General features: G+C 54.6%; 4 protein-coding genes across 5 annotated transcripts in view; 1 reads left to right on the top strand and 3 right to left on the bottom strand.

Annotated features, from left to right (window-relative positions):
- Window positions 1–10,021, bottom strand: part of CNNM2 (cyclin and CBS domain divalent metal cation transport mediator 2) — a 117,600-nt gene extending 107,579 nt beyond the window's left edge. The window contains 2 exon segments of the mRNA XM_041415428.1: window positions 8,483–9,639; window positions 9,641–10,021. Of these exon segments, the coding sequence (XP_041271362.1) occupies window positions 8,483–9,639; window positions 9,641–9,975 (1,492 nt within the window). The 5' untranslated portion in view covers window positions 9,976–10,021.
- Window positions 10,022–12,457: 2,436 nt separating this feature from the next.
- Window positions 12,458–16,575, bottom strand: AS3MT (arsenite methyltransferase). Of its 2 annotated transcripts, none has more exons than XM_041415693.1 (11): window positions 16,538–16,575; window positions 16,161–16,201; window positions 15,538–15,665; window positions 15,282–15,432; window positions 15,073–15,209; window positions 14,731–14,800; window positions 14,414–14,495; window positions 14,196–14,327; window positions 13,958–14,100; window positions 13,434–13,568; window positions 12,458–12,648 (listed from the first exon to the last, which is right to left on the bottom strand). In XM_041415693.1, coding segments are annotated over exons 1-11 (1,119 nt in total). In that variant the 5' UTR covers window positions 16,539–16,575; the 3' UTR covers window positions 12,458–12,549. The 2 variants fall into 2 exon arrangements, with proteins under 2 accessions (XP_041271627.1, XP_041271628.1); XM_041415694.1 differs by having other exon boundaries at window positions 13,434–13,520.
- Window positions 16,576–17,024: 449 nt separating this feature from the next.
- Window positions 17,025–20,199, bottom strand: BORCS7 (BLOC-1 related complex subunit 7). The gene is made up of 5 exons (XM_041415515.1): window positions 20,035–20,199; window positions 19,592–19,654; window positions 19,117–19,160; window positions 18,697–18,717; window positions 17,025–18,245 (listed from the first exon to the last, which is right to left on the bottom strand). The coding sequence occupies exons 1-5, from the start codon at window positions 20,173–20,175 to the stop codon at window positions 18,194–18,196; spliced, it is 321 nt and encodes a 106-aa protein (XP_041271449.1). The 5' UTR covers window positions 20,176–20,199; the 3' UTR covers window positions 17,025–18,193.
- Window positions 20,200–21,035: 836 nt separating this feature from the next.
- LOC121341799 (steroid 17-alpha-hydroxylase/17,20 lyase) lies at window positions 21,036–24,502 on the top strand. The gene is made up of 8 exons (XM_041415637.1): window positions 21,036–21,361; window positions 21,846–21,984; window positions 22,497–22,726; window positions 22,926–23,012; window positions 23,103–23,312; window positions 23,554–23,723; window positions 23,806–23,909; window positions 24,144–24,502. The coding sequence occupies exons 1-8, from the start codon at window positions 21,038–21,040 to the stop codon at window positions 24,410–24,412; spliced, it is 1,533 nt and encodes a 510-aa protein (XP_041271571.1). The 5' UTR covers window positions 21,036–21,037; the 3' UTR covers window positions 24,413–24,502.
- The last annotated feature ends 1,976 nt before the right edge of the window (window positions 24,503–26,478 follow it).

Below are 26,478 nucleotides of genomic sequence, written 5' to 3'. Positions count from 1 at the left end.
CTGGAAATTGCTGACAAGCAATTCACAAGCAATAAAAGCAGGCAACTGATCGTCCTTGTCCTCACGTAATTGCTGCATGGAAAGGGGTCCTGCAGGCTGCACTTTGAACCCCCCAGTGCAAAGGGTAGGCAGGACAATCTTCTGAAAGCTGGAGGTGGAGTCCTGGAAGAAAACCAGAAATGGCAAGATCCTTCCTAAAATTATTTGCTGGCAGTACAGTATCCAACCAAGGCAGAATCAGCATTTTTGTTGCCATCATTATCCATGGACAAACGGGGAAAATAGAGCCTTGTTCACCTCCACAAAGATCAGCTGTCACAAAAGGCTCTGTCACATCCCTATACGAGATTATATCACCATGAAAAAAAACTTGCTGTAAACAAAACCCCAACTTTCATTCACACCTGCTGTGGCAAAGAACCTCAAGGAAGCAGGAGCCCAGTCTGAGGGCACGGCTCACCCTGCAGAGAGCAATGTTACCACACCACTCTCATCTGAAGAGCAGCTCCTTTTGGGACTGCCAGCACAAGAATGGTGTAATCCCAACAGAAAGCATTACAGAAAACATAATTCTGCAGATCTTCTGTGCTCGGTGTATGCATGCATGTCCCAGCCCCAGTGCCTCCGGCTGCAGCAAAGCTCTTGCGTGGTTAATTAGTAACTGCAGCTAAGTCCTGTTAACTTGTAAACTCCTGAGACCTCCACAATCATCAGGTTTCAGCTCCCAGAATGACAGGCATCACATTTACTCTGTCCTTCAAAATAGGATTCCTTGATGAGCAGGGACGTTGTTTCATAAACACTAAAATTATTATACCAAACAATTCATAAGTGAAATGCTTCAATATAAAGAAACACAAGTAAGTCCCAACCACACAAGCTTTCTTTGCTTTGAAGTTCCTGTTTAATGTAAGGCTTGGATATTTTAAGACAAGTTGGTTAGAAGACAAGTTGTTTTTCTAGTATTCTTTCACTAGTCCTTTCAAGCAGATATCATCACCAGTAGGTGAAGAGCAAGTCTGAGTAATGTTTTTAAATCACAAAAATAACCACAAACATCCGTGTAAAAATCCCCAATTTCAACATGCCAGCCAACCCAGACAAAGAAACACCTCTGGCATTACAGGTTGTGTATTACAACAACCCAATCCTCAAAGGCAAACAACTTATATGATGCCCCATAGACAGTGTGGAAAATCCTGGAAGCTATTCTTCACTTCAGTGAAAACTGTCTACCAAAACTCTGGAAGGCTCCCAGGCAATTTTAACAGAAAACATGACAGCAACTCAAAGATTTGCAAGGGCCCCTACCTATGACCCTTCAGAGTGGCAAGTTACTACAGACAAAGCCATAAACAGGGAAGAGAACACTTCTAAGTAAAGGAGGATAAAAAAAAAAAAAGTTAAGAGTTTAATGGAGACATGCTCTTCTCATGCATGTTTTGTATATCATCACACTTAGCCCTAGTTTATTCCCAGAATAGCTTATTCTACCAACTATTGGGCCATGCAGATTTCCCAGCCAAGGGAAAAGGTGCATTCCTCCAGAAGGTTAATGACAGATTTATGCATCTCGTTTTCTATGATTATATATTGGTGAAAAGTGAAACAAAACCCCATCACTTGATAGTCCTGAAATGACTCAGTGACCTTGGCAGGAGCCAGACCGGATTAACCACCTGGTATGGACTGTTAGCCATGTGCTGTGGGCAGTAGCTCATTAGCATCAAGTATTTACACTCCTATTTGTAGCTGGTAGGCTGTAACTCAGGACCTTGTCAAATTAACAAGAGTGCCAGGTCGCACTCACTAGGGTATGGTTCAGAGTACTCTGTGTTGAGGGCTAGTTTTACAAGCTCCATTAGTGAAATTGGAAGGGACTCAGCAGTAGAAGTGCCATTGGCCTACCTAGACTGGCAATTGCACCACAGCTCTGTAGAGGCACATAAGCAAATGCAAAAGTGAGCCCTTGCTAAGCACTAATGAAAAAAGCACAGCTTGGTGGTCTAGAGATTCGCTCAATACTGCTTGGCCATTGCTTTCATTCTCATCCTACTTGATCCTGACTAAGCTGCTCTATGACTGACTTAGGGCTCTCAATATTGAGCAGACATTAAATGTTTAAAGGAGGTGAAGCAGTGAGACTTTGGATCCTCCAGGTCTTAATTCCTGTGCACCAGGACGTGTGCCCTCCAAGTGAGCAAGACAAAATCTGACACCAGAGAACACTGGGAAGATGAGCAGATCTCGTCACAGTCTAGTGGCATTGATGCTCCAAGTTAAGCAGCCCAATAATCCCCACAATACTTCCCCCCACTAAAATGATTTCTTCAATAAAACAGGGAGGAGACTCAGGCTCATAATACATATGAAGTGTGAGGCGGCTCACACCCTCATTTCCTAAATCACCAGCTAAAGTGATACCATAGCCTGACAAAAGAAAACCTGCCTTTGGATGGCTTCATACAGAACTGACAATCAGAAATGTACTTCTAGACCCACCTCTCTCACACTAGCACTACCCAGCTGCAGACAGGAGACACCCACTACTGGTGTTTGTTTCTGTGCAACAGCTGACAAAGGTTCACTGTTGATTAGACATGCTCACAGAGAGAAATAAGCATCTAGGGCTATTTAATAAAGACAGTATCTTTAGTCCCAGAACTTCCTGAATCACAGCCTCATGACATCAGTAAGCTTCCGTGGGGAACAAAATAAATTGGCTCTTTTCTAATACTTTCTCTAAGCAGCCCCAGCCATTGTCAGAAATTACCTACTGTAGAGGATTCACTGTTATTGTTCTTATGCCTTCAGAGTCAACTGAAGTTCACTGAGAAAATGTTCTGCTCCTCAGAACCTCATGTCAGCAGAGAAAAAATACAAAACTCCAAAAAAAAAAAATCTCAGACCTGGAAGGACACTGTGATGGTTAAAGTACCTGATCAGTTTCCTACACTAATTCACTCAGAAGTTGATATTCTGCCTCTTTGGTCTATCCTGCTCCAAAACTGGCTGTGAAATTCTGTCGGCTGCACAGACTGACCTGAAGTTTACATCTGTGCCTACTACAGATAACCTCTACAGACACAGAGAAAGCAGATAGGAGCATGGTTCACCTGTGGTGGAATTCACTCCCATCAGCTTCAGCACAGGAAAGCATTTGCTAACTGAGCAAACAGCTGAGGGGAGGAAAAGGCAACTTCTTGTGTTTGTCAAATGACAAGAATTGCGAACAACTGGTTAAAAAGCAATCAAAGAACCATATCTAACACAGGCATCAAACTCAAACCTCTACTGCTCAAGCCATTTAATTTTCTTACTCCTCTCCCTGCCAGCCACCTGAAACACATTTCTTCCTACTCTCAGCAGCAGGACTCCTCAGCTAAGCTCCTCACCAAAGCTGCTCTTCTAGTAGCCTCTCTTCTCCCAGTCCCCATAAAACATTCCCAGCAGGGAGCCCAGGAAGAACCGGAGCTGCTCCCTGATGCGTTCCCCTGGAGCCTCTCCCCAGCACACCAGCAGGAGGGCTGCCTGCAGTATCCCACATCCGCTGCTCTCCCGTGGAACGAGCACGCATCCCCCAGGAGCTCTGCAAGGCCAGCAAAGCCCTTGGCAGTGCAGTACCTGCGGGTGCTGCGCTGTCAGACAGCCAAGGAACAGTTTGTCACGAGGCAACCCCCACATGCAATTTTTGTTCAGGGAATAAATCTGCAGGCATAGCATGCTAAGACTTCTGCTTCTTGGTGGCAAATTCCTTCCCACCTATTACTCCCCTACTCTCTTCACACAGAAAGGTCTCCACACTGGACCTTCTCAACACTCCCTCTGTTATATGAATTTCCCAAAAAGGATCAGAGGAGGTGCCTTTTATTAGCTAAGCAGCCTTGAAAACGATATTGTTTTCCAAGAAGTTTTACGTGCCTTTCATAATCCCAGAAAGGATTTATGTAGTTTCTTCCAGTTTCTCGTAATGCTGCAGTCACAGGGTTACACAGAAAAAGTGCCCAGGAGACAGACAACCTGCTAGATAAACCAGAAAGCGAGCATTCAGAATCAAAGCTACTCAAGGGAAGACTGGACTCAGATTCAGCAGGTCACAAAACTTGAAAGGAACCAGGAAAGAAGCCACCCACAAACCTGGATTAGAGCTGCACCAGAAAGATAAGTGACCTAATAACAAAAAAGCCCCTCAGACCAAGTGACCTAACAACAGAAAAAAACTCTCAGACCAACAACAGTAATGCAGAACTTTGAATCCCTGGGCTACGAATTACTTGCTATCCTACCTGTTTCCAAAAAGAGGATCTATGTGCTCAAAAGAGAAGTAGGTCTAGGTATTCTTCTCTGCTCTCAAAAGTCAGAGGTTTATGTTTCAGGCTGCTGGGACTTGGTTTTCATTCAAGGGGGAGGAGGAACTAGAAAAGCAATGGATAACTTTTCTCCCCAATGTCCACTCTAAATCAACTACCAAACACACGTGCTACTAAAACCAGACAATGCGAGACCAACAGAGCCTGAAGAAAGTATCATCAAGCTGAATCTAGCAATGTTTCTAGGAAAAGAAAAAAAACCTTTTCAGGCCCACTTGGCAATTATTTTAATAAGGAATCTAGGAGTTTTCTCAATGCTGCCATGTGATTAAGAAAATGAGAGCTCAGAACTGCTGCTGTTATTGTGGCTTCCTTGAAACAGGTTATTAAGCTCTGATCCGTAGTATAAAAAAACAGTGGAAACATATACAAATAAGATCAAAACTAGGACTCCAAGTCCCCAGATAAGGAGGACTCCAAATGAGAAACTGCTATCCTCCAAAGCCATCCAGGCCACCAGGAACACAGCTGTAGAATGCCTTACAGAAAGTGGGCCAATCTTGAAATATTAGTGTTACAACATGAGGCTTTGCAAGCTGAATTTCTGTAGCTCCAGCAAACATGGTGCTAGAAATAGAATGCTTTTGCTTTAGGATCACACGTGCAGAGATCTGCCTATGAAAAACACCAAGAGCAAGTGCCACAGAGCATTTAAGTAGAGACCTAGAGAGACTGTCAAAAAGGAACAGAAAACAAGGGAGAAAAAAAAAAAAAAAAGCAGGTCCACACACATGTCAACAAGAAAAATAAGATCAGTGGAGACAGTTCACCAGCTTCTTTCCAGAAATGACTCTGTGGCCCATTCAGTCCCTGCTGCACATTAGGAACCACGACACAAATCAATCCTGGAACAGGTAACACCTCAGTCCCCTTTACTGCAATGGCCAACATTAGATTAGCTGGGAGTGAACTCATTTCAAATGAGATACCTCTTTGCTCAGAGCAAAGTCAGGCAGGTCTTTTCCTAGGCCGGTACAAAAGGTACCTTAGACTCCCTTGCATTAAATTAAATTTGAATGACTGAATTGAAGTTAGGCACTCAGTCTGCTCAACCTCTAACAAGTGGATTTGAGAGCTGTAGTAGAAGGTTAAGGTCTGTTTTTAGAACAGAAAAATCAAACCTATTTCAAAAGCTATTTATTTATTTATTTGCAAGTAAACCATGCTTTTTAGAGGAGAAGTTTGTTTGTGGACTGCTTCAGGAATCATGTTTATTCACACTTTAGGAGATTAGACCAGCAAGGGGGTGGGAATGTGCTGAAGCTCTCTCAAAATTAAGTTTCTTGCCTGGCAGCATGGAAGTGAAACAGATACTTATTTTTCAATTGCAGTCAAAGCATGTTAACAATAGGCCCACCACCAAATCCTCCAGCTGTTCAGCCTAAGCACAACTACAGAACTACCCATTTCATCTTCTGCAACAGTACAAGGATGTATATCCTGCTCTGTTTGGATTTCAATCTCCTCCTTGTAAACCTCTATTCCCCATTTAGGTTAAGAAGGTTTTGCTTCTGCCCAAAATGTGAGTTTCAAAACCCTGTGTACCCAGCTAATTATCAAACTTATTAGAAAAAAAGAAAAATCCTCTCTCCTCAAATCAATTAAAGTTTTAACTGGCAGCCCTATCACATGAACTGCCTTTTGCACCCAACAGTGGTAGCAGGGGCCTGGATATCAAAAAAAAACACACTTATGAGTTTTGAAGCAAGCTGGCTGTGGCAGAAGATCAATGTGATGGGAAGGCAATGATTGAAAACTGTAAGCTTTGGAGAGTAACATGCAGTTTGATTCTCACCCTTAATTTGTACATTCTCATGGGAATTTGGCAAGGTTGCTCTGAAGAAGAAAGTTGGAAGAGCTCTTGCAAAAGACACTGTGCTATGCCAGATCAAGCCAGCTATCAGTTATTTACATTCATTTCAAAGGACGCAAAGGAAGCCACTTATTTCCACTATATCTGCACTTTTTAAAGAGAAACTAGTTAGGACAAAGCTGAGCCTAACACAGGGCTTGCCCATACAGACCAACCAGCATAGTGACTCTGGAGTAAACATTTAAGTATGCTCAAATGAGCCTGAATTAATTCCCAACTACAGAGACTTTTCCAGGACTCAGCACTGGCAGGAGGGAACACACATTACAGCCATCCTGAACTTGTGCTGCTGGGAGGTTTCCTAGCACAGGCAAGAGACTGGCTACCAGGGAAAGTGATCTCTAGTATGCACTTTCCAAGCCACCCAGGAGAATTTTTAAGAATCCTATTTTAAGCACCAGTTTCAGGAACTCTAAGGAGGAATTTGGCTTTGCCACTCTCGCAGGATTAAAGCGCACACCTAATTCTCCCAGGTGTTAAATAAAAGGACTGTGCTAACACACAGGAGTGCATTCCATCCTTTCAGACCAGGGAAACAAACCACCAACATAACATGCATTTCTTCAGACACATTGCTGCATACAGAACTAGAATACACCCACAAGCCTCACTACAGGCTAAGAACCCTACTGTGCTATCTGAAGTCTGAACAGCAGGGACAGAAAGGAAAAAGAACCACCCTTTACTCACACATGCAGCAAAATCCACCTTAACCAGCCTACAGTTAAGTGACATCATTGTGTTTCCCACATCCAAGCTGCAGATCCTGCAGTGTAGAAACCACATCCAAGGGAGACCCTCCCTCATCTCTCCTTCAACACCTCCAAAACCAAGTAAGACTTCCCCATCTCTACATGGAGGCTGAAAGAGATGAAGATCACCACCACTGCACTGGTCAGTAAAACGCAGGAGTATATTCATCTTCTATACACAAAGATGAAATAAACATGAGGTAACCCTCCAAATCCCCAAAATTGAGTTAAACAGGATGAAGAAGATCCAATGCCATGACACGAGAGCTTAGCATGTGGACAAAACAGCAACTGAAACTTAAGTTGTAATTTAAACTTATCTGGAAAGAACATTCACCAGTTCACAAAGTTTTTTTTCCAAGGTAATTTATGCAGTTAATAAAAGGTGAGCTCACGTATTCTCCATTAGATTTCCCCTCTCAAGCAAATCACCCCCCAGGAACTGAGCTGTTCCATGGTACTTTGCTCAGATCTCCCGGGGTATAAACCCAGGAGTCTGGTGGCACTCCAAATAGCCTTTCTTTTTCCAGAAAAGGAGTCCACACATCCAAACTGCCTGAAATTTCACTTAACAGCTACTTTGAATGCTCCTTCCTGCACAGGCCACAGAGAATTATTATATGGCTTGCAGAGAGGAACAGATTTTAAAAAGAAAACAAAAATATATTTTTTCCTAACTCATAAGCAAGACCTTCTAGCAAGAATTAAAATGCATTTGTCAAGTCAGCACCACCTACAATTAAGAGAAAGGCGGAAAGCCTCCATCCTATTCTGATGCAACTAATACACAAGCTACACCGAAGAGGTAGAAAAGGTCACATCCCTACTGAGCCTGTGGTCCTGAAGCACACGGTAGCCTGGGGAAAAAGAGCTGTAACTCTGAAGTGCAGCACCAACAGGTGCTTTGTAACGTATTTTAAGACATTGAAATGATTTGTGAGTTACAAGATCAAAGCATCAATCAAAGCAACTGGAACACGAGCAGAGAGCTGAGGTCGGCCGGCTGAGCCTATGAATGGAGCTCAAACGCCTTGTTTATCTCAGCACGTGTGCGCACTGAGCCTGAAAGGCACCGAGCAGCCCACCCGCTCCTCCCAGTCAGGCCAGCTGAAAAAGCACAGTGAAGACACAGCCAAGGAATGGGCGCGGATTCCCGTCAGTGGTTCTCACTATAACGGACAGATGAGTGGAAAAATCAAGAAGGAAAACAACCTTGCTTGGCACTATGCCCACACACACATCCCAGTGCAGTGGGGGGAAAAAAGGCTGGGGGCACATCCCAGCCGTGGATCAGCTTTCTGGCCCAGGGAACGAGCAGATCTGGCAAATGTCTAAATACTGGTCACTCACAGCCCAGAAAGCACCTTCCCACAGCCCTGTGTGAGCAGGAGGCCCCGCTTTTGAGCTCCCTTGCTGCAAGCAGGGGCACGCTGACCGCCACCGAGCAGCACCTCCCCACCGCGCCCCCACCACAGGCACGGGCCCACCTTTTTTGAACTCCTCCAGCATGGCATCGAGCTTGGTGTCATTGAAGACAAAGTGCAGCGGGTGGTTGTAGAAGCGGGTGATGGTCTTGAGGGGCGTGCAGTCGTCGGGGTCCACAAAAGCCAGGTCCTTAACGAAGAGCAAGTCCACGATGTTGGAGCGGTCACCCTCGAAAACAGGGATGCGGGTGTAACCGCTCTCCATAATCTCAGACATAGTGTTGAAGTCGAGCACAGCCTCGGCAGCGATCATAAAGCAGTCTCGGAGGGGAGTCATCACGTCCTCCACAGTCTTGGTGCGCAGTTCCAGGGCTCCTTGGATAATGTTGAGCTCCTCCTTGACTAGATCGTTATAAGGGTCGGTGACCCGCAGCATCTCCAACAACTTCTCACGGTTATAGACCGTGCCGATCTCCTGGCCCAGGACACAGTCCAGCAACTTGCTGACGGGGTAGGAGGCCGGGAAGGTCATCATCATGAAAAACTTGGTGAGGAAGATGGTGTTGGCGCCCACGGCCAGGCCGTGCCGAGAGCAAATAGCCTGCGGCACGATCTCGCCGAAGATGACGATACCGATGGTGGAGACCACCACGGCCACCAGCCCAGAGCCGGCAATGTCATCCAGCAGGATGGTAAGCGTGGTGTTGACCAGGACATTGCCCAGCAGGAGGGAGCACAGCAGGTAGTTGCCCTGACGCCGCACAGGCTCGATGCGCTTGGCGTAGTTCTTCTCTTTGTCCGTGCCACAGTTCTGCACGATGCGCAGTTCCATGGGGTCCAGGGCCATCAGGCCCAGGTTGAGGCCACTGAACATGCCCGAGAGGCACAGGAGGAGCGAGATGAAGATGACCTGCAGCCAGAAGGGCAGCAGGAACTTCTTCTCCTCGCCCACGATCATCTTGGTGTCCTCGCCGTCATGGTAGATCCAAGTGGTCTCACCCCAGGGCGGGGGTCCCGCCGGTCCCTCAGCGCCCGCCAGCCCTCCGGGAGCCCCGGGCCCCAGGGCGGCGGCGGCGGGGGCCGAGACGGAGGTGCACAGGTAGTAGGACTTGCTCTTCTCCGTTTTGCGCAGGGGCTTGATCTCGATCTCGATGATGCCCGAGGTGCGGCGGTTGAGCACGATGTGCGGCAGGATGATGATGTCCGAGGTGCGGATGCCGCGCCCGCCCGCCCCGCCGCCGCTCGTGCTCCGTGAAGGCGATGCGCGACCACGTCTCGTTGTTGATGTTCTGCCCGTAGACCCGCAGCTTCACCCGCGTCCGTTCGCTCACCCGCAGCGCGCCCCCCTCCATGAAGGAGACGTCGTCCGTGTCCTCCAGCCGCAGGCCGATGATCACCGTCTCCTCCGCCGCCGGCGGGGGCACGACGGCAGCGGGCGGCGCGGCAGCGGCGGCGGCCGGGGGCCGCCGGCCCAGGCAGCCGCCGAGCAGCAGCAAGAGCAGCACCCGCGCCCCCCGGCCGCCCCCCGCCATATTCCCACCGGGCAGCGCGGCCATCTTTAGTCAGGGCTCGGCGCCGCCGCGGCCCCGCATCACCGCGCGGCGCCTGGAAAAACCCCGCCCGGCGCCGCCAATCAGCGCCCGCCCGCGCGCCAATCAGCGCCAGGCCACACCCCCGCCGCGTCCCGCCCCCTCCCCAGCCCTGGGGGCGCGTGACTCCGGTGTGTACGCCGGGCGCGAGGGGGCGGGGCTGGCCGCGCGGCCGCGGCCAATTACGGACGCGCTAGGTGCCGAAGGGCACAGGGCGGCCGAACGGGCCTGGCGATCCCGCTTCCCCCGCCGCTGCCGCCCGGCCCACGGCGACCGCCTCTCCCACGGACCCGCCGCGCCGCTCGCCCCCTTCAGTGGCCCGGGAGCGCCTCCCCGCGTCCGCGCGTAGCAGCGGTCGGCGGTCGCGCAGCGCCCCCTGGCGGTTCCGGCAGGCCTCGCAGGCCCGGCCCGACGGGGCGCACCCCGGTGCCTCCCGCCGGGATCTGCTGCGGCGGAGGCCGCTCCTCAGCCGTGCCCGTTCCCCTGTCGGGCCCGAGCCGGACAGTACCGTGCGACGCTCAAGAAATCGAGCTGTCGCACTGCGGCCCCGGGCACCTTCCGGCCCGACAGCTCCTCGGCTGTGTCGCGCCTGAGGGCGGAATTAACCATTAAATACCGAATGCGGACGGGCCGCGCTCCTCCCTCACCTCTGCTCTGCTCCGCCGCCCCGTGCCGCGGCGTGGGGTGAGCGGGGCCGGGACTTGGAGCCCCCGTTGGGGACATCCAACGCCGCCCCAGCTGTCCCGCTGTGCTCATCCTCAGTTCATGGGTGCACACAGGGCGAGAGCCCGAGCCACGAAAGCCCCTGCGCGTTCCCTGTGCCTGTCCCACCGCCCTGAGAGACCGGCTGTGCCGCAGTCCCAGCTGGGGCAACGCACACCCCGCGCCCGGCCCTCATCGCTCCACGTCCATCACTTATGAAGGAGCCGAGAAACAGTTCAGCGTCCTGCAGAGCCACAGACAAACAGCCTGGGAGCAGCCAGTGTGGCTTGCGGTGGCTGACACCCTTTAGAGGTGGTAAAACAGCCTCCCCTGATGTTTAAGTGCTTGGAAAATGGAAGAATAAATTGTGCAGGGTAACCCAAGAAGATGTGGAGCAGAGCACAGTGCTCTGAGGGCTGGGCCATCTCTACAATCACCAAAATAGAGACTGGGGTGTTGGACAGATTGTGTCGGGGTTCCTCACATGGGATAGGGCTGCAGAACCTCCTCTTTTCATGCACTGGAGGCTAAAAACCCCAAGGCTGTGCATGCACGAGTAAAGCCAGGCAAAGAGACACCACTGCACCCACAGCCTGGTGAGGGCCTTAATGCTCCACATCAAAGTCAAGTTCTCTAGCTGCTTCTTTCCTGACATGCTGAGAGTTTGGGAAAACATAGTGCAATGCAAATATAGTGGCATTTGAGCTGTGGCCTTTTTCTGTATGCACAGAGCAGGCATCTCACTGCGGGTGCAGCTCTTCCCAGGCAAGTTGAAAGGCCACGCCAGGGACTTATGTCTTTTTAATGAAGGGATTTGCAGGTAGGACCCCCCCTCACCCCACCTGCTCTTCCCTTCCCACTGGGAAAGCTGTCTTTGATAGCAGGAGATAATTGCTGCAAACCTCCCAGGATGAGCTGTTTGGGGACTTGGAAGAAGTCTTTGTAAGTAATCTAGAAAGAGGGCTGGGGGTGGGGTGTGTGTATTAAACAGCTCCTTCCTTCCAAGGTCACATCAGTGAGGTCATTCCACACAATTTCAGAACAATTTCAGGTGTCCTGAACACCTGGACCCTCCTCAGCCACTGCTACTGCTGTGGCAGAGCATCCTTGGCATTGGCCTGCTTATTTTTGAACCCAAATCTTATTGGGTTTTTCTTCTTAACTTCCCCCATGCCACACAAGATGATGCTTAAATGGCAGAGATGGAAAAATTGGCCCCTCCTGTAAAATTACTGTGTGAGGAGGGGTGGAAATTGTCCCTTATTTCTAAGTTTAGCTATTCAGCAGCCCCCAGCCTTTCCCAAGCACCTTCTGTGGGCCAGGTCCTGTGGGATTCATGCTGGGCAGCAGGAATGCAGTCCATCACCTCCCACACCCTAAAAGAACTCCCACGTTGCTCTTTTCCTGCTGTGGGATGCAGCTGGATGCATTTCTGCTTTTCCAGAACTGCTGAATTTCCCTGCAAAACTCTGCAGGTGCGATGCCTGCAGGGGACTCAGGGCTTTCCAACTAGATCCAGGGGAAGCAGAAACCTCAGTGGTGCTGCACAGGGAAAGAGAGAAACTGTCCCTGCCTGTGTGCCCGTGTGCCCAAGCCAGTCAGGCACTGCCAGCCCCACAGTGAGGGGACTCACAGGATGGGTCCTCACTGCAACCAGGCACAACCTGCCCCATCAGCCCTGCCAGGGAAGCACAGCACCCACGGCCCTGTGGCAGCTACAAACACACAGCCTTTGAGCTCAGACATGTATTTATTTGCTCTCTGGTGGAAGACATCACTGGGAACATGTCCTCCCGCCCCACTTGCTTCCAGCAGGGGTGTGGGGACACCAGTTCCCACTCAGCAGCACCCTGGGGGACCACAAGTGCCACCAAGACAGCTGGCAGGACCTGGGGCTCTCAGCCGCTCCAGCAGCTGGAAGGGATCACAGATCTTCTCCTGAATGACAGAGAAAAACCCAGGGCAGGATCAGGCCAGTGGGAAGCAAGAGGCACCTGAGAAAGTGGCACTTGGCACTTCCTTAGCTACCATGGGGGGCAGCCTCTGGGTCACTCCAGCTGCTTTTTCCTGCAGCAAGAAGCCAAGAGCTTGTCTGGGACTTTGGCTCTGCCTTTATCTGAGAAATGCCTCCTGCTTGGACAGAGTCCTGAGAAAATCTCCCCTTCCTAAGCACGAGGCTGCATTTCAGGGATACGCAGCTGCAGGGTGTTATCTCCCTTGTATCTCCTGGCCCATCTACAGGCTGCAGGGACCACCAAGGAGAAGAGATAGGTTTCCAGCAGATAGAATGTTTTGTGCTGCAGGGTCAGGGTTGGCAGCCAGGGCCAACCTAATCTTCCATCAGCAGGCAGGAGAGCAATGGGCAGGAAGAAACCGTGGGGATGGGCCATCATCTCCCTGGGGCAAGCTTTGCACAGCAATCCCCTCAGGGGAAGGATGACTCCCCTTGGGAGACCTCAGAGGAGTCCAGCTGTCAGCCTCGCCAGTTCCCATGGACATGTTGGAGTGGTTAGAGCAGATCCCCCTTTGGAGGGCTCCAACTTGGGTAGGGGTACAGTTTGTCCCAACTCAGGCACCAGGCACCACTCTTGGTTTCCCACAAGCTCCTGCGCAGCCCAGAAGGAGTCAGGTGTCTTGGTATCATGCTACAGCCCTGCTGATACCTCATAGCAACTCTGATGTCCCAATTCCTTAACCCAGCCACGGAGCTGCCCTCTACCAACCTTCACTCTCTTGCCACAGCAGCCCTGCGGTGCTGCAGCATTTGCTCCACCAGCTTGGATCAGGAACTTCTCCGCAAACCTGGAGCTCTGCAAGATTGCAGCCATCTCAGCATCCACATCCACCACCTCTCCTTCCTGGGGACAGAGGAATGGTCACAGGTCTGGGGTCCTAGATGTGTGTCCCAGGGGATTCCAGCCACCCAGACAGATGATGGGGAGAGTGAAAGCAGGAGCACATCTTGGCCCAAAATCTGAAGAAACACTCACAAAACCCAAGCACTAGGCTTCAAACCATTCTGGGAAGCCACCATGGATGTTCTACTTCTACCTTTATCGCAAAGCAATGGATGCATCTGTCTCCCTTTCCTGTACATTTGCACTCCCCTGGGTTGACACAGCCCCTCGGCTCCCACCCACCATCCCCTCCACCAAAGCTTGCCCCCCAGATCACAGAGGATGCTGCTGAGTAGCAGCTTCATCAGCTTTAACTCTTCCCTACAGAGCCCCAGCATGCCTCCCCAAACCTTGAAGGTGAAGTTGGCATCAAACACCAGCTGTCGCTCATGCCCCACAATCCCGCCATGGTAGGTGACCCGTCCTGGCCCCGTCCGGCTGGCACCCGGCACCTTGAACAGGCGGTAAGTTGCGGAAACAAAGCGGCAGTCGCCTGCAAGGGAGAGGTTGGTGGCTTGGGCACTCAACACCTGGGCTGGGATCCCAGCAGAGCTTCCCACAGCCCACACTCCCTGGCTGCATCCTCACCGACAATGCCCTCCAGCTCCTTGTCGCCAATGGTGATGGGGCTAGCGGTGACCAGGCATGGGGGGCTGAACCCCACCTCCTCAGCAATGCTGTACAGGTCTCTCCAGTACAGGGCTCCTGCCAGGCATTCTCCTGGTACGAGACCACAGACACGGGGGATGGAGGCAAAGGTGCAGTCCCCCTGTGCCACATCACCCCCGTCCCACAGCCCTACGCACCCCACAACACCCGGTGCTTCCGGATGCTCTCGCTCAGGCGCTGGCTGGCATAGACATCACTGAAGTACATCTCTCCCCCGGGCTGGAGGGCAGCAAGGAGTGAAGGGAGGCCTCAAGAAGCAAAGAGACAAAAGGGGCAAGGAGAATTGGGAACCGCCTAATCCTACCCTGCTTGGGACCCTCCGCAGAGATGCCCTCCCCTCATCCCATCCTGCATCCATGCCTTGCCAGATCCCATTTGCTGCTTCTCAGTGGCACTCCAACAACAGTACCACCCCCAGCCTGCTTTGCTGCTACAGGCATGAGCCCACCATCACCTTCAGCACACGGAAGGCCTCCTGCAGCACAGCCCTCTTGTCAGGGGCAAGGTTGATCACGCAGTTGGAGCTGCAGGAGAGGAGACCAAGGCTTATTTGCACCCTCTTGCACACATAGCACCACCAGCTGCTGTGTATCCCATCGCTTCACACAGGATTTGAAAACACCAATTTGACCACGAAAAGGGCAGTTTATATTCTCAGACTAGCCCAGACTCTGGCTTGGGATTTCCCTTTTGCTGACACGTGCTTCTGAAGCAGTGACCCATTGGGATGCAGACCCAGCCCACAGCCCTGGGAAGCAGCAGGATTGGGGGTGACTGTGCCCTGCATGGCACCTACATGACAATATCATAGCTCTCATCAGCCAGCCCAGCATCACCCAGCTTCTCCATGTAACCATGGAAGAACTCCACGTTCGGCTTTCGGTAGCCAAACTTATCCATGTGGTAGGCAATGTGCTTCTTCGCCACCTCAACCTGGCAGGAGGAAGGAAATGATGTGGGGGAGCTGCTGCAAGGATGAAGGGGAGCCCCAGATCCGTGCCGTACTTGGCCCTCGGTCATGTCTATCCCGGTGACGTGGCCCTGCTCCCCGACCAGCTGGCTCAGCAGGTAGCAGTCCCTGCCGCTGCCGCTGCCCAGGTCCAGAATCCAGCACGAGGACAGGCACTCAGGGATCACCAGGCCGCAGCCGTAGTACCTGGGGGGATGCTGAGCTGAGCTGGGTGGAGGTGCCCATGGCACAGCCAAGAAGGGGCTGCAGCCCACAGGGATGTGGCAGTGGAGGAGAGACCCTGGGGTTTACCTGGCCATCACCTCCTCATGGATGTGCTCCAGAGCATCTCTCACCAGCTTCGAGACAGGCCTGGCTGAGGTGATGCACGCATTGGTTTTGAGGTCCTCTGACTTCTGCAGCTCTTTGCCGTAGTAGTCCTGAGATGGGAAGGGCAGAGGCCACTAAACTAAATTGTGCCAAGTTGAGCCCTGGGAGCTCCCTATGCTCTAAAACTTGGGGGCCATGCCTGCACTTGGCCTGTACATGTGCACACGTCCTCTGGCACTGGGACTCTCATTTTCACCTAGCCAAAAACTACAGTAAGATCAGGCATCCCTTTGTCACCATCCTCCCCAGCTCCCTTTGCTCATATGCACTGATGTGTTTGGGCAGGAGGGAATTTAATTCCCATTTTCAGTAACTTTGCAGGCTGCAGCCACCATTTCGCTGGCTGAGAAGGGTACAGGGAACAAGGACAGGGAAATGCCAGGTTGCTCCACCCCCCATTCCTGTGTGAAATAGGAGCAAAGCTACCAAGTGCACCTGGCATTTTCATCTGGGCCCAGAAACAAGCTTTATCCTCTAATGGCAGCAGAAACTCTAGCATAGCCCAACAGCCCCATCCCTCCCCAGCTCCCATCCACACTCCTCACCTGCACCTCCTGGTGGATCTGCTCTCCGATGGGAGCTGCCACTGCAAGGGGAATGTGGGGCTGGCGGCTGACACCACAGAGACGGGCACCACACCAGGTCCTCCCAAGTCCTGAATCCCCCTCTTCCCCCAGGTACCACAGCACCTTTTGCTCTCCCTCAGCAGAACGCTGAAAATCCTCCCAAACTTGCAGTCTAATAGGGTGCTCCAGGGGGCAGCTGACAACATCCCTCCAACCCCAAAAATCCAGTCCCAGCTGCCCTGGAGAGATGAGCCCCCAAAGCATCCCTGTAGGGTAAACCCCCCTCCCCTGCTTAGCAGAGCCCTTGGCCCAAGGGCAGCCCCAGCAGCCCCGGCAGAGGCCCTGGGCTCTCTTACTGCCTCCAGCTGCAGGGCCTCAGCCGGACTCTGCCCAGCCCAGCCACGCTCCTCCCCAGTATCCTGTGCTGTCCCAGCATCCCACGCTGCCCGGGCCAGCCTTCCGCCCTGGCACACGGCCCCGCGGGCACAGGCACAGCGAGGCTGCTGGCCCCGCTCCCGTGCTGAGCACGCTGCCATCATCCATGGTTCTTGCCGCACCCACACCCCCAAAACCCACCCTGCCGCCTGCTCCCCAACAGCTCTGCACCTCGGCAAAGCAGCCCTGCCCCTGCTTGTCCCAGAGGCAGGGAGACACAAATTTAATGCCACGGGACTGCTGTAGCCTCTGCAGAGGACTTTGGAAGGGAAGAGCCACCTGCAGCAAGGTCACACTGCCTCTGCAAAGCCCTCTCAGCTGAAGCAGAATGGGAGATCCTGGGGGGAAGAGAACCACCATCCCAAACAGCCTCCCCAGTGCAACAGAATCCAGGACAGACTGCTGCAGTTTGGTGGTGTTCAGGACAGCTTTTATTCCCAGCAAGAAAATCACAGGGAAAACTCTCATTCCCAAAGTCCACCTGCAAAGCTGAGGTCAGAATGTCACCCAAGGCAAAAATACTGGCAGGGATGGTGAAATCTAGTCTGAGAAGGCTCTGCAGCACAGGAGCCAGTCTCCAACAGCATTCCAACAGGAATGTGGCAGGCCCGTGTCGGCTCTCAGCCTGCCTGCTCCTATCAGCTGGTGAAAAGCACACTCAGGGAAACAAGTGCTTCCCGTGCACTCCAAGTGCTCCAGATAAGTGACTTACCAAAAACAAGACACAGTATTTATAGCTGGTCCTGGATGTGAACAGCTCACTAGCCTTCAACAGAGCAGTGCAGAACTGAGCACACCAGCTCCTGATGCTCTCCTGCCTGCTTCCCAGACGGGCCTTTGGATACCTTCCCAACCAGATATAAACACACACCACAGCCAAGGCTGCTTCATCAAAAGCTGGAGCAGCAGCCCAGGAGAAGGAATGCAGTTGAAGGCTGAATGCAGCACATGTGGGCTGGCAAAGGGATGATGTTCCAAACTCTGGCAGAGAGGAAAATAAGATAACCTCTGAGGAGGATGATGGCCAAACCACATTCAGCTAGGCCATTGGCAGATGTGTGTTCTTAGATTCCTGATCTCAGAAATTCTGTGCTGGGACTGGCACCTCAGCCTACACTGAAGCACCTCTCCTCTGCCCAGGCACTTGCAGCTCACACTGATTAAAATGCCCTAAATAAACTGCACTCTGTGCCACCTCTGCGGCTAAATACAGAGCAGTGGCACACTGCAGGCACCTGCATTTAAACACCATGCCTCAACTCTGCATTTCTTGCCAAGGGTGCTGGGGTGGGCTGAGCACTTCACGCTACATGGGAAGTAAGCAGACACAGGAATTATTGGGAAGAGCAAAGTTTCAGGGAAGTTTGTTTCAGCCAGGTGCAGGTGTGCACTCTGGAGCAGAGGTGTGGATGCAGGCACACGAGAGGGGGCCACGTGCCCAGAAGCACAGACTCTGCACATATCCCAGCTGACATCCAGCATCATCCAGACATAGTTCTGAGCCCCAGGAGCTGGAAGGGGGAGAACACTTCACTCCCTCAGTGCTGGTTGAGGTTCCTCAAGCTTTCGGCTCCCCTTCATTTCAGCAAGTGACTCAGCTGGTCCTGAAGGTTTGACGAGCGCTCCACGCTGGGCACCGAGAACAAAGAGATTCATGGTGAGATCTGCTCCCAGACTGTGCTGTGCTGCCTGTGCCCAAGGGACCAGAGCAGCTCTAGAGCTGACACTACAGCAAAGAGAAACCCTGGGGTCCCCAGACCCCCCTCTGTGTCCCCACACAGGAAACCTCACTTCATGCACCCTGCTGTACACAGCTCTGCTCCCACCACCCTCATCTCCTCTCACAAGCAACTTCACATGCTCTATCACATCAGTGAAACAAAAGGAAGCTTGGGTATGAATCCCATCTCTTCACTCAAATTCCCATCTCTTCAAAATACTGAATTGTTATCCTGCTGGGCCAGCATCTGCCTCAAAGGCAGCTGCAAAAATCTTTGCATTCTGCTTTCCCCCATCCAACTCCATCACCTTCCCCTTTCTACCCCCACATGCATGTCCCCCAGGTGCTCCCAGAACTCACTTCTTTTGAATTGCTTCTTGCCTAGATGAGAAAAGGAAAGACAAAAAAGAGCATTAGAAAAACAAAATCTCAGTCACGGTTTGTATTAACTCAAACAAGGGCTCAAGAGACCAAAACTCCAGGATGTTTCTGGATTAAGTTCTGGGGGACAGAAGCAGCACTGGCTTCTCCTTCTTAGTCCCAGGTGCATAATAACACTCATGGGAGACACAGTGCATGGCAAACAGGAGGCAAAAATTTCAGCTCCCACCCCAAAACAGCCTGAAAAGGGCTGGAAAATTCCAGCTCCAAGGCCAGTTCAGCTTTGAAGAACTGCAAAAGAGAGATCAGTCTGAGCTGGCAGGTTCATGCAAAGTCTTTAAGGAGAACAGAGAAGGACTGAGGGATCCACTCAGCCCCCAAGAGAGAACGCCTACTTACTGGTACTGTAGATGAGTAGTTATTATGGCCATTTTTCTTAAACTCTGTGGAGAACGAAACAAAGAATGAATGCCTACAGAAATCACAGTGCAGCTGTCCTAATGCCCTGGGGGTTCCTCCAGCACAGCCACCACTCTGTTGCTGCACTGACTGCAAAACACCCCTGCTGGTATCTGTCAGCAGTGGCACATTTCCTTCTCCTTTCCCAGTGACAGAGTGCTTTGTTTCAGCCCACAGGCCCTCAAGCTTTCTGTCAGAGAGGGCACAGCTTGAGGGCTGGCCGGCCCGCAGGACACCAGGAGTCCAGCAGCACTGGGTCTGAGGAAGCACTAAATGATTCTGGCCACCAGCCCTGCTGCCTGAAGGAATGTATTTGACTCCACGGCTCCGGCAGCACGGCTGCAAACTGTTCTTACCACCCTCCTCTCCTCCCGTCCCTAGAAACGCTGCTGCTCGAGCACAAGACACAGCTTACATCTTCCGAGTGCAGGATGGCATCTTCTTGCATCACCATGTTTCTCGCAGCTTGACCCAGCAGCTACAAGACAGACGTACAGACCAGGCTGAGACGCTGCACTTTGCGTTTCCCGAGGCCCCCGTGGCGGCGGGCAGGGTGACACTCGGGGTGACACCGTGCGGGGATCACCGCGGAGCCGTGACAGCACACCCATGGGGAGCGCCTGAGGCACCGCGCCCACCTGTCACCATGAGGAGCTGGCAGTCGCCCTCCCGCCTGCCACCGCCGGGGTCCCGAGGCGCTGCCCAGCCGTGCCCGCATTCCGGTCCCGCTGTCCCGGTCCCTGCCCGGACACAAGGATGTGTCCCCTCCTCGGACTACAGCTCCCAGCATGCATTGCGCCGCCCCCCCAGCTCCGCTCCGGCCCTGTAATCGGCCGCCCGCCGGCACCCGCCGCTCACCTCGGCGCTACGAGAGCCCTTCAGCACCTGCTTAGTGAGAGCGATCACGTCGGTGCCGCAGCTTGTCACCTTCTCGGTCAGGAGCCCCTTCACCGAGTGGCCAAAGCGCGCCTGGGCATCCGCCGCGCCCCCCGCCGCCATCTTACCCCGCCCGTGCCCCGCCCCGCCCACCCCCGGGAGCCGCTACGGCGAGCGTCGGGGGCCTTAATACTCGGAAAGGCGCAGAGCCCGCAATGATCGGGGATCCTGCTGGGAGGGGCGTCAGTTTCCAAAGGACTCCCCCGATGAGGACAACTCATTGCCTCGGGCACAGACACCCACGGGCTGCCCAGCACTGCCAAGCACAGACCAAAGCTGACCAGGGTTTCTCAACACTGCCCAGGGCTGACCAGCGCTGACCAGGGTTTCTCAGCCCTGGCCAGTACTTGGCCTGTACTGACCAGGGTTGACCAATGGTACCAGGGGGTGACCGGCGCTCACCAGCACTGTCGAGGGCTGCCCAGCAGTGTCCAGTGCTATCCGTGTCTCCCCAGCACTGACAAGAGCTCATGATGATGGATGCTCTGCGCTTACCAACATTTCTAGTGCTGCCCATTCCCTCCCGGATCTGTCGAGGCGCTCCCCGGCTGCGGATGGATTCCAGTGCCCCGCCAGAGCCCCCAGCTGTGCTCACGGCACCCACGACAGACCTCGAGCTGTCCCCACACCCCTGGCCCACCACAGGGCCCTGGGGACGGAACCCCAAGGACGGCTCCGACCCCGGGCATCCCCGGCCCCCAGCGCCTGGAAGCTGCTCCCCCATGGCCACCCAGGCTGGCCGTGGCCCCGCTGCCCTCGCCCCCCGCCATGCGCCCACAGCTGCAGAGCTGGCCAGGGGCCCAGCGCCCGGCTCCCCCTCCCTGTCCCCCCGATAAGGAGCCGAGCCCGCCTCAGAGTCAAGGAGACGACCCCGCAGCCGCTATAAGGGCCCCCCGCGCGCGGCGGCCCCGCAGCCGGCCCCGCCATGGCGCTGCTGGGTGCCCTGCTGCTGGCCCTGGCCCTGCTCTGCACCTGGCGCCTGGCGCGCCGCAGGGACACGCTGCCAATGGCCGCGGCCACGGGCCTGGGGCGCCCGCGGAGCCTGCCGGCCCTGCCGCTGGTGGGGAGCCTGCTGCAGCTGGCCGGGCACCCCCAGCTCCACCTGCGGCTGTGGCGCCTGCAGGGACACTACGGCAGCCTCTACGCCCTCTGGATGGGCTCCCACTACGTGGTGGTGGTGAACAGCTACCGGCACGCCAGGGAGGTGCTGCTGAAGAAGGGCAAAGACTTCGCCGGACGGCCCCGCACCGTGAGTCGGCAGCAGGTCTTGGGGACCCCTTCCCACTGTGGCGTGGGGTGAGGAGGGGGACGCTCCCGAGGAAGAGACTGGCACGCAGCAGGGTCCGCGTCCCCTCCCCATCCTGCCTGCAGCGAGCCAGGGGCAGGCGGCCCCTCCACGCCCTGCTCCCCTGGGGAGCCCGGCCATCCTCCAGCCCAGGGCTGCCTGCTTTTCCTGCAGCTGGCTGCATCCCTGGGCACGGGGATGTGGGTTCAGCTACTACCAGGCTCCCTGCACCCCTTAAGTTCCCTGAGCATTCCCTAAGCCCCTAACCTTTGCATCTGTCCCCAAAACTCTTTATCAGTCCTTGGCAGGGGGAAAGCAAACCTCACGTCCTGTGCTTTGCCTGCCTGCATTAACCTCTAGCCCCCCGGACCATTTGTGGGATGGGGTGAGATGATCATCCATCCCCGCGGGGCTGCCCTGCAGCGGGATGACCCTGCCTGTCCCTCAGGTGACCACGGACCTGCTGTCGCGGGGGGGCAAGGACATCGCCTTTGCCAGCTACGGGCCCCTCTGGAAGTTCCAGCGCAAGCTGGTGCACACTGCCCTCTCCATGTTCGGGGAGGGCTCGCTCGCCCTCGAGAGGATCAGTAAGTGCCTCCCTCCAGCCCCTGGCTCCCTCCCAGCTCTGGTTCCCTCCCACGCTGTACTTTTTCTTCTTAAGTGCCCCGATTCCCTGCGAACGAAGGAAAGACAGTGGCTCAGCCCGTGTCCCCTGGTATCCCTTCAGCTTGCCAGGCAAGGGCTCTGTCCCTCTCCTCATATCCCCTGTACTTTACCAACACCTCTCCATGTGTTTTCTACCCTGAACTTTAGTTCCCCTCACTCACAGATGGGGAGAGTGAGGCATGGAGCCAGCTCCCCGCTCCACCCAGAAGAACATCCTTGCACATCTCCGTTGTTCTCTCTGCTCCTCCCTAGCACCCAGCATTGTCCCTTCTGCCCATCCCAGCCCCTCCGGGCCCAGCCCTGTCTGGGGCGTGCCCTCTGCAGTCTGCACACCCTGTATGAGCAGGGGACCCCTCCCCCAGCTGCCCCTTTCACCCCCTTGGCATAATCATCACTCCCTGATCACCCCCTGGCCTGCCTGTCCCCCACCCAGTCTGCCGGGAGGCTGCATCCCTGTGCGAGACGCTCAGCGCTGCGCAGGACACGGCCCTGGACATGGCCCCCGAGCTCACACGGGCTGTCACCAACGTGGTGTGCTCCCTCTGCTTCAACTCCTCATACCGGCGTGGGGACCCCGAGTTCGAAGCCATGCTGGAGTACAGCCAGGGTATTGTGGACACCGTGGCCAAGGAGAGCTTGGTGGACATCTTTCCCTGGCTCCAGGTGAGCAGGAACATGGGCACTGCCCATTCCTCTCACCTCAGATGAGAGGAAGGAGCTGGGATGTGTCCTGTAGGAGCATCCCTGTCCTGGTGACCCACAAGAGCCAGTACACTGGTGGGCACAGAGTGACTGCCTGGGGGGCTGCAGGGGCTGGGCTGGGCTGAGCTGTAGACTGTTGTAATGTGCTTTTCTCCCTCAGGTATTTCCCAACAAGGACCTGACCCTGCTGAAGAAATGCCTCCAGGTCCGGGACCAGCTGCTCCAGCAGAAATTCACGGAACACAAGGTGCCAGCAGGGCCAGGACAGGGAGATGCTGGGGCTGGGGTGGTGGGCACTGTGTCCAAGACAGCCTGGCTCATGCATGTCCCTCGGCAGGAAGCTTTCTGTGGAGACACGGTGAAGGACCTCATGGATGCCCTCCTGCAAGTGCGGCTCAGTGCTGAGAACAGCAGCCCTCTGGAGCCAGGGCTGGAGCTGACTGACGACCACCTCCTCATGACGGTGGGGGACATCTTTGGGGCCGGTGTGGAGACCACCACGACTGTGCTCAAATGGGCTGTGCTCTACCTGCTCCACTACCCTGAGGTAGGGTCTGCACCCTACAGCAGGGGCTTGGGTTCCCTCCAGCACCAGGGACATCGTGGGGAGTTTTGGGAAAGGCAGGGGCCAAAAGGGAAGTCAGGCTCTGCAGATAAGCAGGATCAGGCTGTGGCCACTTCTGCCCCACACAAGCTGACAGGACATGCTGATGATGCTGGGTGTACCCCACTGTGCACAGGGCACCTTGCTCCCTGGGCTCCCACAATGGTCTTTGCTTTCCTCCCAGATCCAGAGGAAGATCCAGGAGGAGATGGACCACAAGATCGGCCTGGTGCGTCACCCCCACCTCAGCGACCGCTCGCTGCTGCCCTACCTGGAGGCCACCATCAGCGAGGTGCTGCGCATCCGGCCCGTGTCCCCCCTGCTCATCCCACACGTGTCCCTTGCCGACACCAGGTGAGCCCCCTGGGGCACATCCAGGTCATGGGCAGAGACCATGGGGAGGGAGCCACTGCCTCACTCTGTGTCCACTTTGCAGCATTGGGGAATACTCCATCCCCAAGGGGGCCAGGGTCATCATCAACCTCTGGTCTGTGCACCACGACGAGAAGGAGTGGGACAAGCCTGAGGAGTTCAATCCTGGTGGGTTGTGTGATCCTCATTCCCTCCTGGGCTGGGGGATGGCCGGATGGGTGCAGCAGGAGAGGCAGAGCCCTGGGGGAGGCTTGGTGCTGGGAGATTGGATCCTGCTCCTGCCTGCCTGGGGCATTCGCACCTCTTGGTCCTGCAGCTCCTGGGAAGGACACACGTGATGAACTCGGGTCTCAGGCAGAAGGGTCAGCCTGCTGATGCCAGTGGTGCCCCTTCCCCTTGCAGGCCGCTTCCTGGATGAGCGGGGCCAGCACATCCATTCACCCTCACCCAGCTACCTCCCGTTCGGAGCTGGGATCCGTGTCTGCCTGGGAAAAGTCCTGGCCAAGATGGAGCTCTTCCTCTTCCTGGCCTGGGTGCTGCAGAGGTTCACACTGGAGTGCCCTGAGGACCAGCCCCTGCCCTCGCTGGAGGGCAAGTTTGGTGTTGTGCTGCAGGTGCAGAAGTTTCAGGTGAAGGCCAGGCTGAGGGAGGCCTGGAGAGCGGCCTCATGATGGGGAGGAGCCCTGGATCCCAGGCAGGAGGGTGGGACCACAGAGGCTGCCCCATGGATGGGGGGTTATCCAGATAAAGCTACTCCAAACACAGCACGGCTCTGGCTATTTTTTGGGCAGGAGATGGAGGACAGGGTTAAGTGTGAGATGTATGGTGGCCCCACAACGTGCTGGGAGCACTGGGCTCAGCTGGGAGGCTGTGGCCTCTCTGCAGCAGCGTGGCAGCTCCTGCCTGCTCACTATCCTGAGCACTCACTGGCTGGCTGGATTTTGGCCATCGCTCCAGCAGCAGCAGCAGCACAACCTTCCTGTAACGCAAGGGGCCGTGTTTGCTTTGCTTTTGCCAAAAACTACTGTGCCACGGAGGGCAGCGTGTAATTAGGTTTCTGGTTCTCTATTACTTGACCTCTTAATATTTAACTAAATAGCTGCACAGCTATGTCTCAGGGCCCCTGGAGGGAAAGCAGCCAGGGCAGAGGGGAAAGCCCCACAGAGCCCCATCGCAATGTGACACTCCAGCCCTGCACACCCCCTCATTTTCACCCTGCCCTCTCTGTTGCTAGCAGGCAGGAAAACAGACAGAAACTTCCCCACCACTGAACCTCCTGCTCAGTGTGTACGAGTTCTTTCAAAGCCCCAGTACCTGGCTTTCATGCAGCTCCTTCAACACCTGCATCCAGTGCCAAATGGGTCCTGTCAGCCTGTGGCACGAGGGTGATGATGAAGGCAATGCATTTGCAGCCTGGCACAGCACTGGGAGCATCCTCTCTCCTCCCAGTCCCTTTTCCTGGGAGCTCAGGTTGGTAGGGAGGAGCTGGAGCAAGAACTGCCATGCACATACCTGTCCCAAAGGCAATCCTCAGGCTGATTTGAGCAGCTGACCCACCAGAAGCCGGGCAGAGGGAGCACAGCAGGAGCCCAGCCCCACTGCTGCTGCAGAGTCTCTGACGGCCTCTAAGGGCTGAACCCCACAAACTCTCCTGCTTTCCTGCCTGTTTCCATCACACCAGGGGTGCCACTGGGTTTCCAATCCCTCTGCTTCTGCTACAACCCACTGTATGGGTGAAGGGGGACGGGACTCAGAACGAGCTTTGGGAAAACTTGGCTAGACACGATGCCCTGGGCTTCCCTGGGGATTGGCACTTCCATGCCAGCCTTGTCCTTCCCCTGCCCCAAATCCTGTCACTGGCAGCACACACTGGCAGGGAGGCTCCAGTACACTCTCCTGTAACATTGTGATGCCTCCAGGAGCATCAACAGGTCCTCCAGCACATTTGTACCCCTTTGCCAAGGCATTTGATTTTGCTCTTGGTAAGGGAAAGGATTTTCTCCTTGCCAGAATCAACACGGGGCCGACACCTTGCTGTTTGCCAACGCACCCACACAAGTGCTAAATGCACCTTGGGGCAGAAATGGGGACCTTTAACCAGGGATGTTTCTAACCTGCAGAATGCCTCCAGCCACAGCATCTTGCAATCCACCTTCCCCATTTGCCAGGGCTGGCATGTGCTGTCCTAGGCTGGGAGACCAGCACGTGCTGCAAATCCCAGCAGCCCGAGCTGGCCCTGCTGCAGGGTGTCTTGCCCCCTACCCAGCCCACCTCCTTCCCACCGGGAGAAGATGCTGCTGGGGAAATTCAGCGCCCAGAACCAGCTGCCTGGCACTTTGTAGCTGGTAAACAGCCCCTGGCACGGCTGCTCCCTGCTCTGGGAGTGGGCAGAGGCACTGCTGAATCACCTGGCTGGTATTTCTATCCTGACAGCTGCTCTGGGGCTGAGCTGCTGCACCCAAACCCCTGCTCCACCAGAAAGCTTCACCTGGGCCACTGGCTCCAGCTCCCTGAGGCAAAGGGGGTCTGTGAGGGAGAACTGGTGACGATGGAAAGAATGAAGGTTTTTCATTCCCACACTGTTTCTCGGGTACACCATGAAGCAGATGTGTAGCTTGCTGAGGGCACTGGGCAGAGCAAGCCCGAGCAAAGGCTTTTTTCCATTGCACAAACTCATTTTGGGGGGCACAGCCACCCCCACAGCACTTGGCTGACCCAGCTGCACCACAGGGCTCAG

Source organism: Onychostruthus taczanowskii, unplaced genomic scaffold (assembly GCF_017590055.1).
Source record: "Onychostruthus taczanowskii isolate IOZ18803 unplaced genomic scaffold, ASM1759005v1 scaffold5, whole genome shotgun sequence".
NCBI classification, from domain to species: domain Eukaryota; kingdom Metazoa; phylum Chordata; class Aves; order Passeriformes; family Passeridae; genus Onychostruthus; species Onychostruthus taczanowskii.
This window is presented reverse-complemented; position numbering and strand designations above follow the sequence as displayed.

What these genes read in the sequence shown, in the direction of transcription:
- AS3MT (XM_041415693.1), bottom strand. An exon ending in GAGAGCTATGATATTGTCAT is followed by an intron (nt 14,801 to 15,072) that starts GTAGGTGCCATG and finishes CCTCTCCTGCAG; the next exon opens with CTCCAACTGCGTGATCAACC. An exon ending in GGAGCTGGAGGGCATTGTCG is followed by an intron (nt 14,101 to 14,195) that starts GTGAGGATGCAG and finishes TCTCCCTTGCAG; the next exon opens with GCGACTGCCGCTTTGTTTCC.
- BORCS7 (XM_041415515.1), bottom strand. Translation starts at nt 20,175, where the DNA reads ATGGCGGCGGGGGGCGCGGCGGATGCCCAGGCGCGCTTTGGCCACTCG. An exon ending in ACTACTCATCTACAGTACCA is followed by an intron (nt 18,718 to 19,116) that starts GTAAGTAGGCGT and finishes TTTCTCATCTAG; the next exon opens with GCAAGAAGCAATTCAAAAGA. An exon ending in CAAGAAGCAATTCAAAAGAA is followed by an intron (nt 18,246 to 18,696) that starts GTGAGTTCTGGG and finishes CTCGGTGCCCAG; the next exon opens with CGTGGAGCGCTCGTCAAACC.
- LOC121341799 (XM_041415637.1), top strand. Translation starts at nt 21,038, where the DNA reads ATGGCGCTGCTGGGTGCCCTGCTGCTGGCCCTGGCCCTGCTCTGCACC. An exon ending in ACATCTTTCCCTGGCTCCAG is followed by an intron (nt 22,727 to 22,925) that starts GTGAGCAGGAAC and finishes TTTCTCCCTCAG; the next exon opens with GTATTTCCCAACAAGGACCT. An exon ending in ACCTGCTCCACTACCCTGAG is followed by an intron (nt 23,313 to 23,553) that starts GTAGGGTCTGCA and finishes CTTTCCTCCCAG; the next exon opens with ATCCAGAGGAAGATCCAGGA.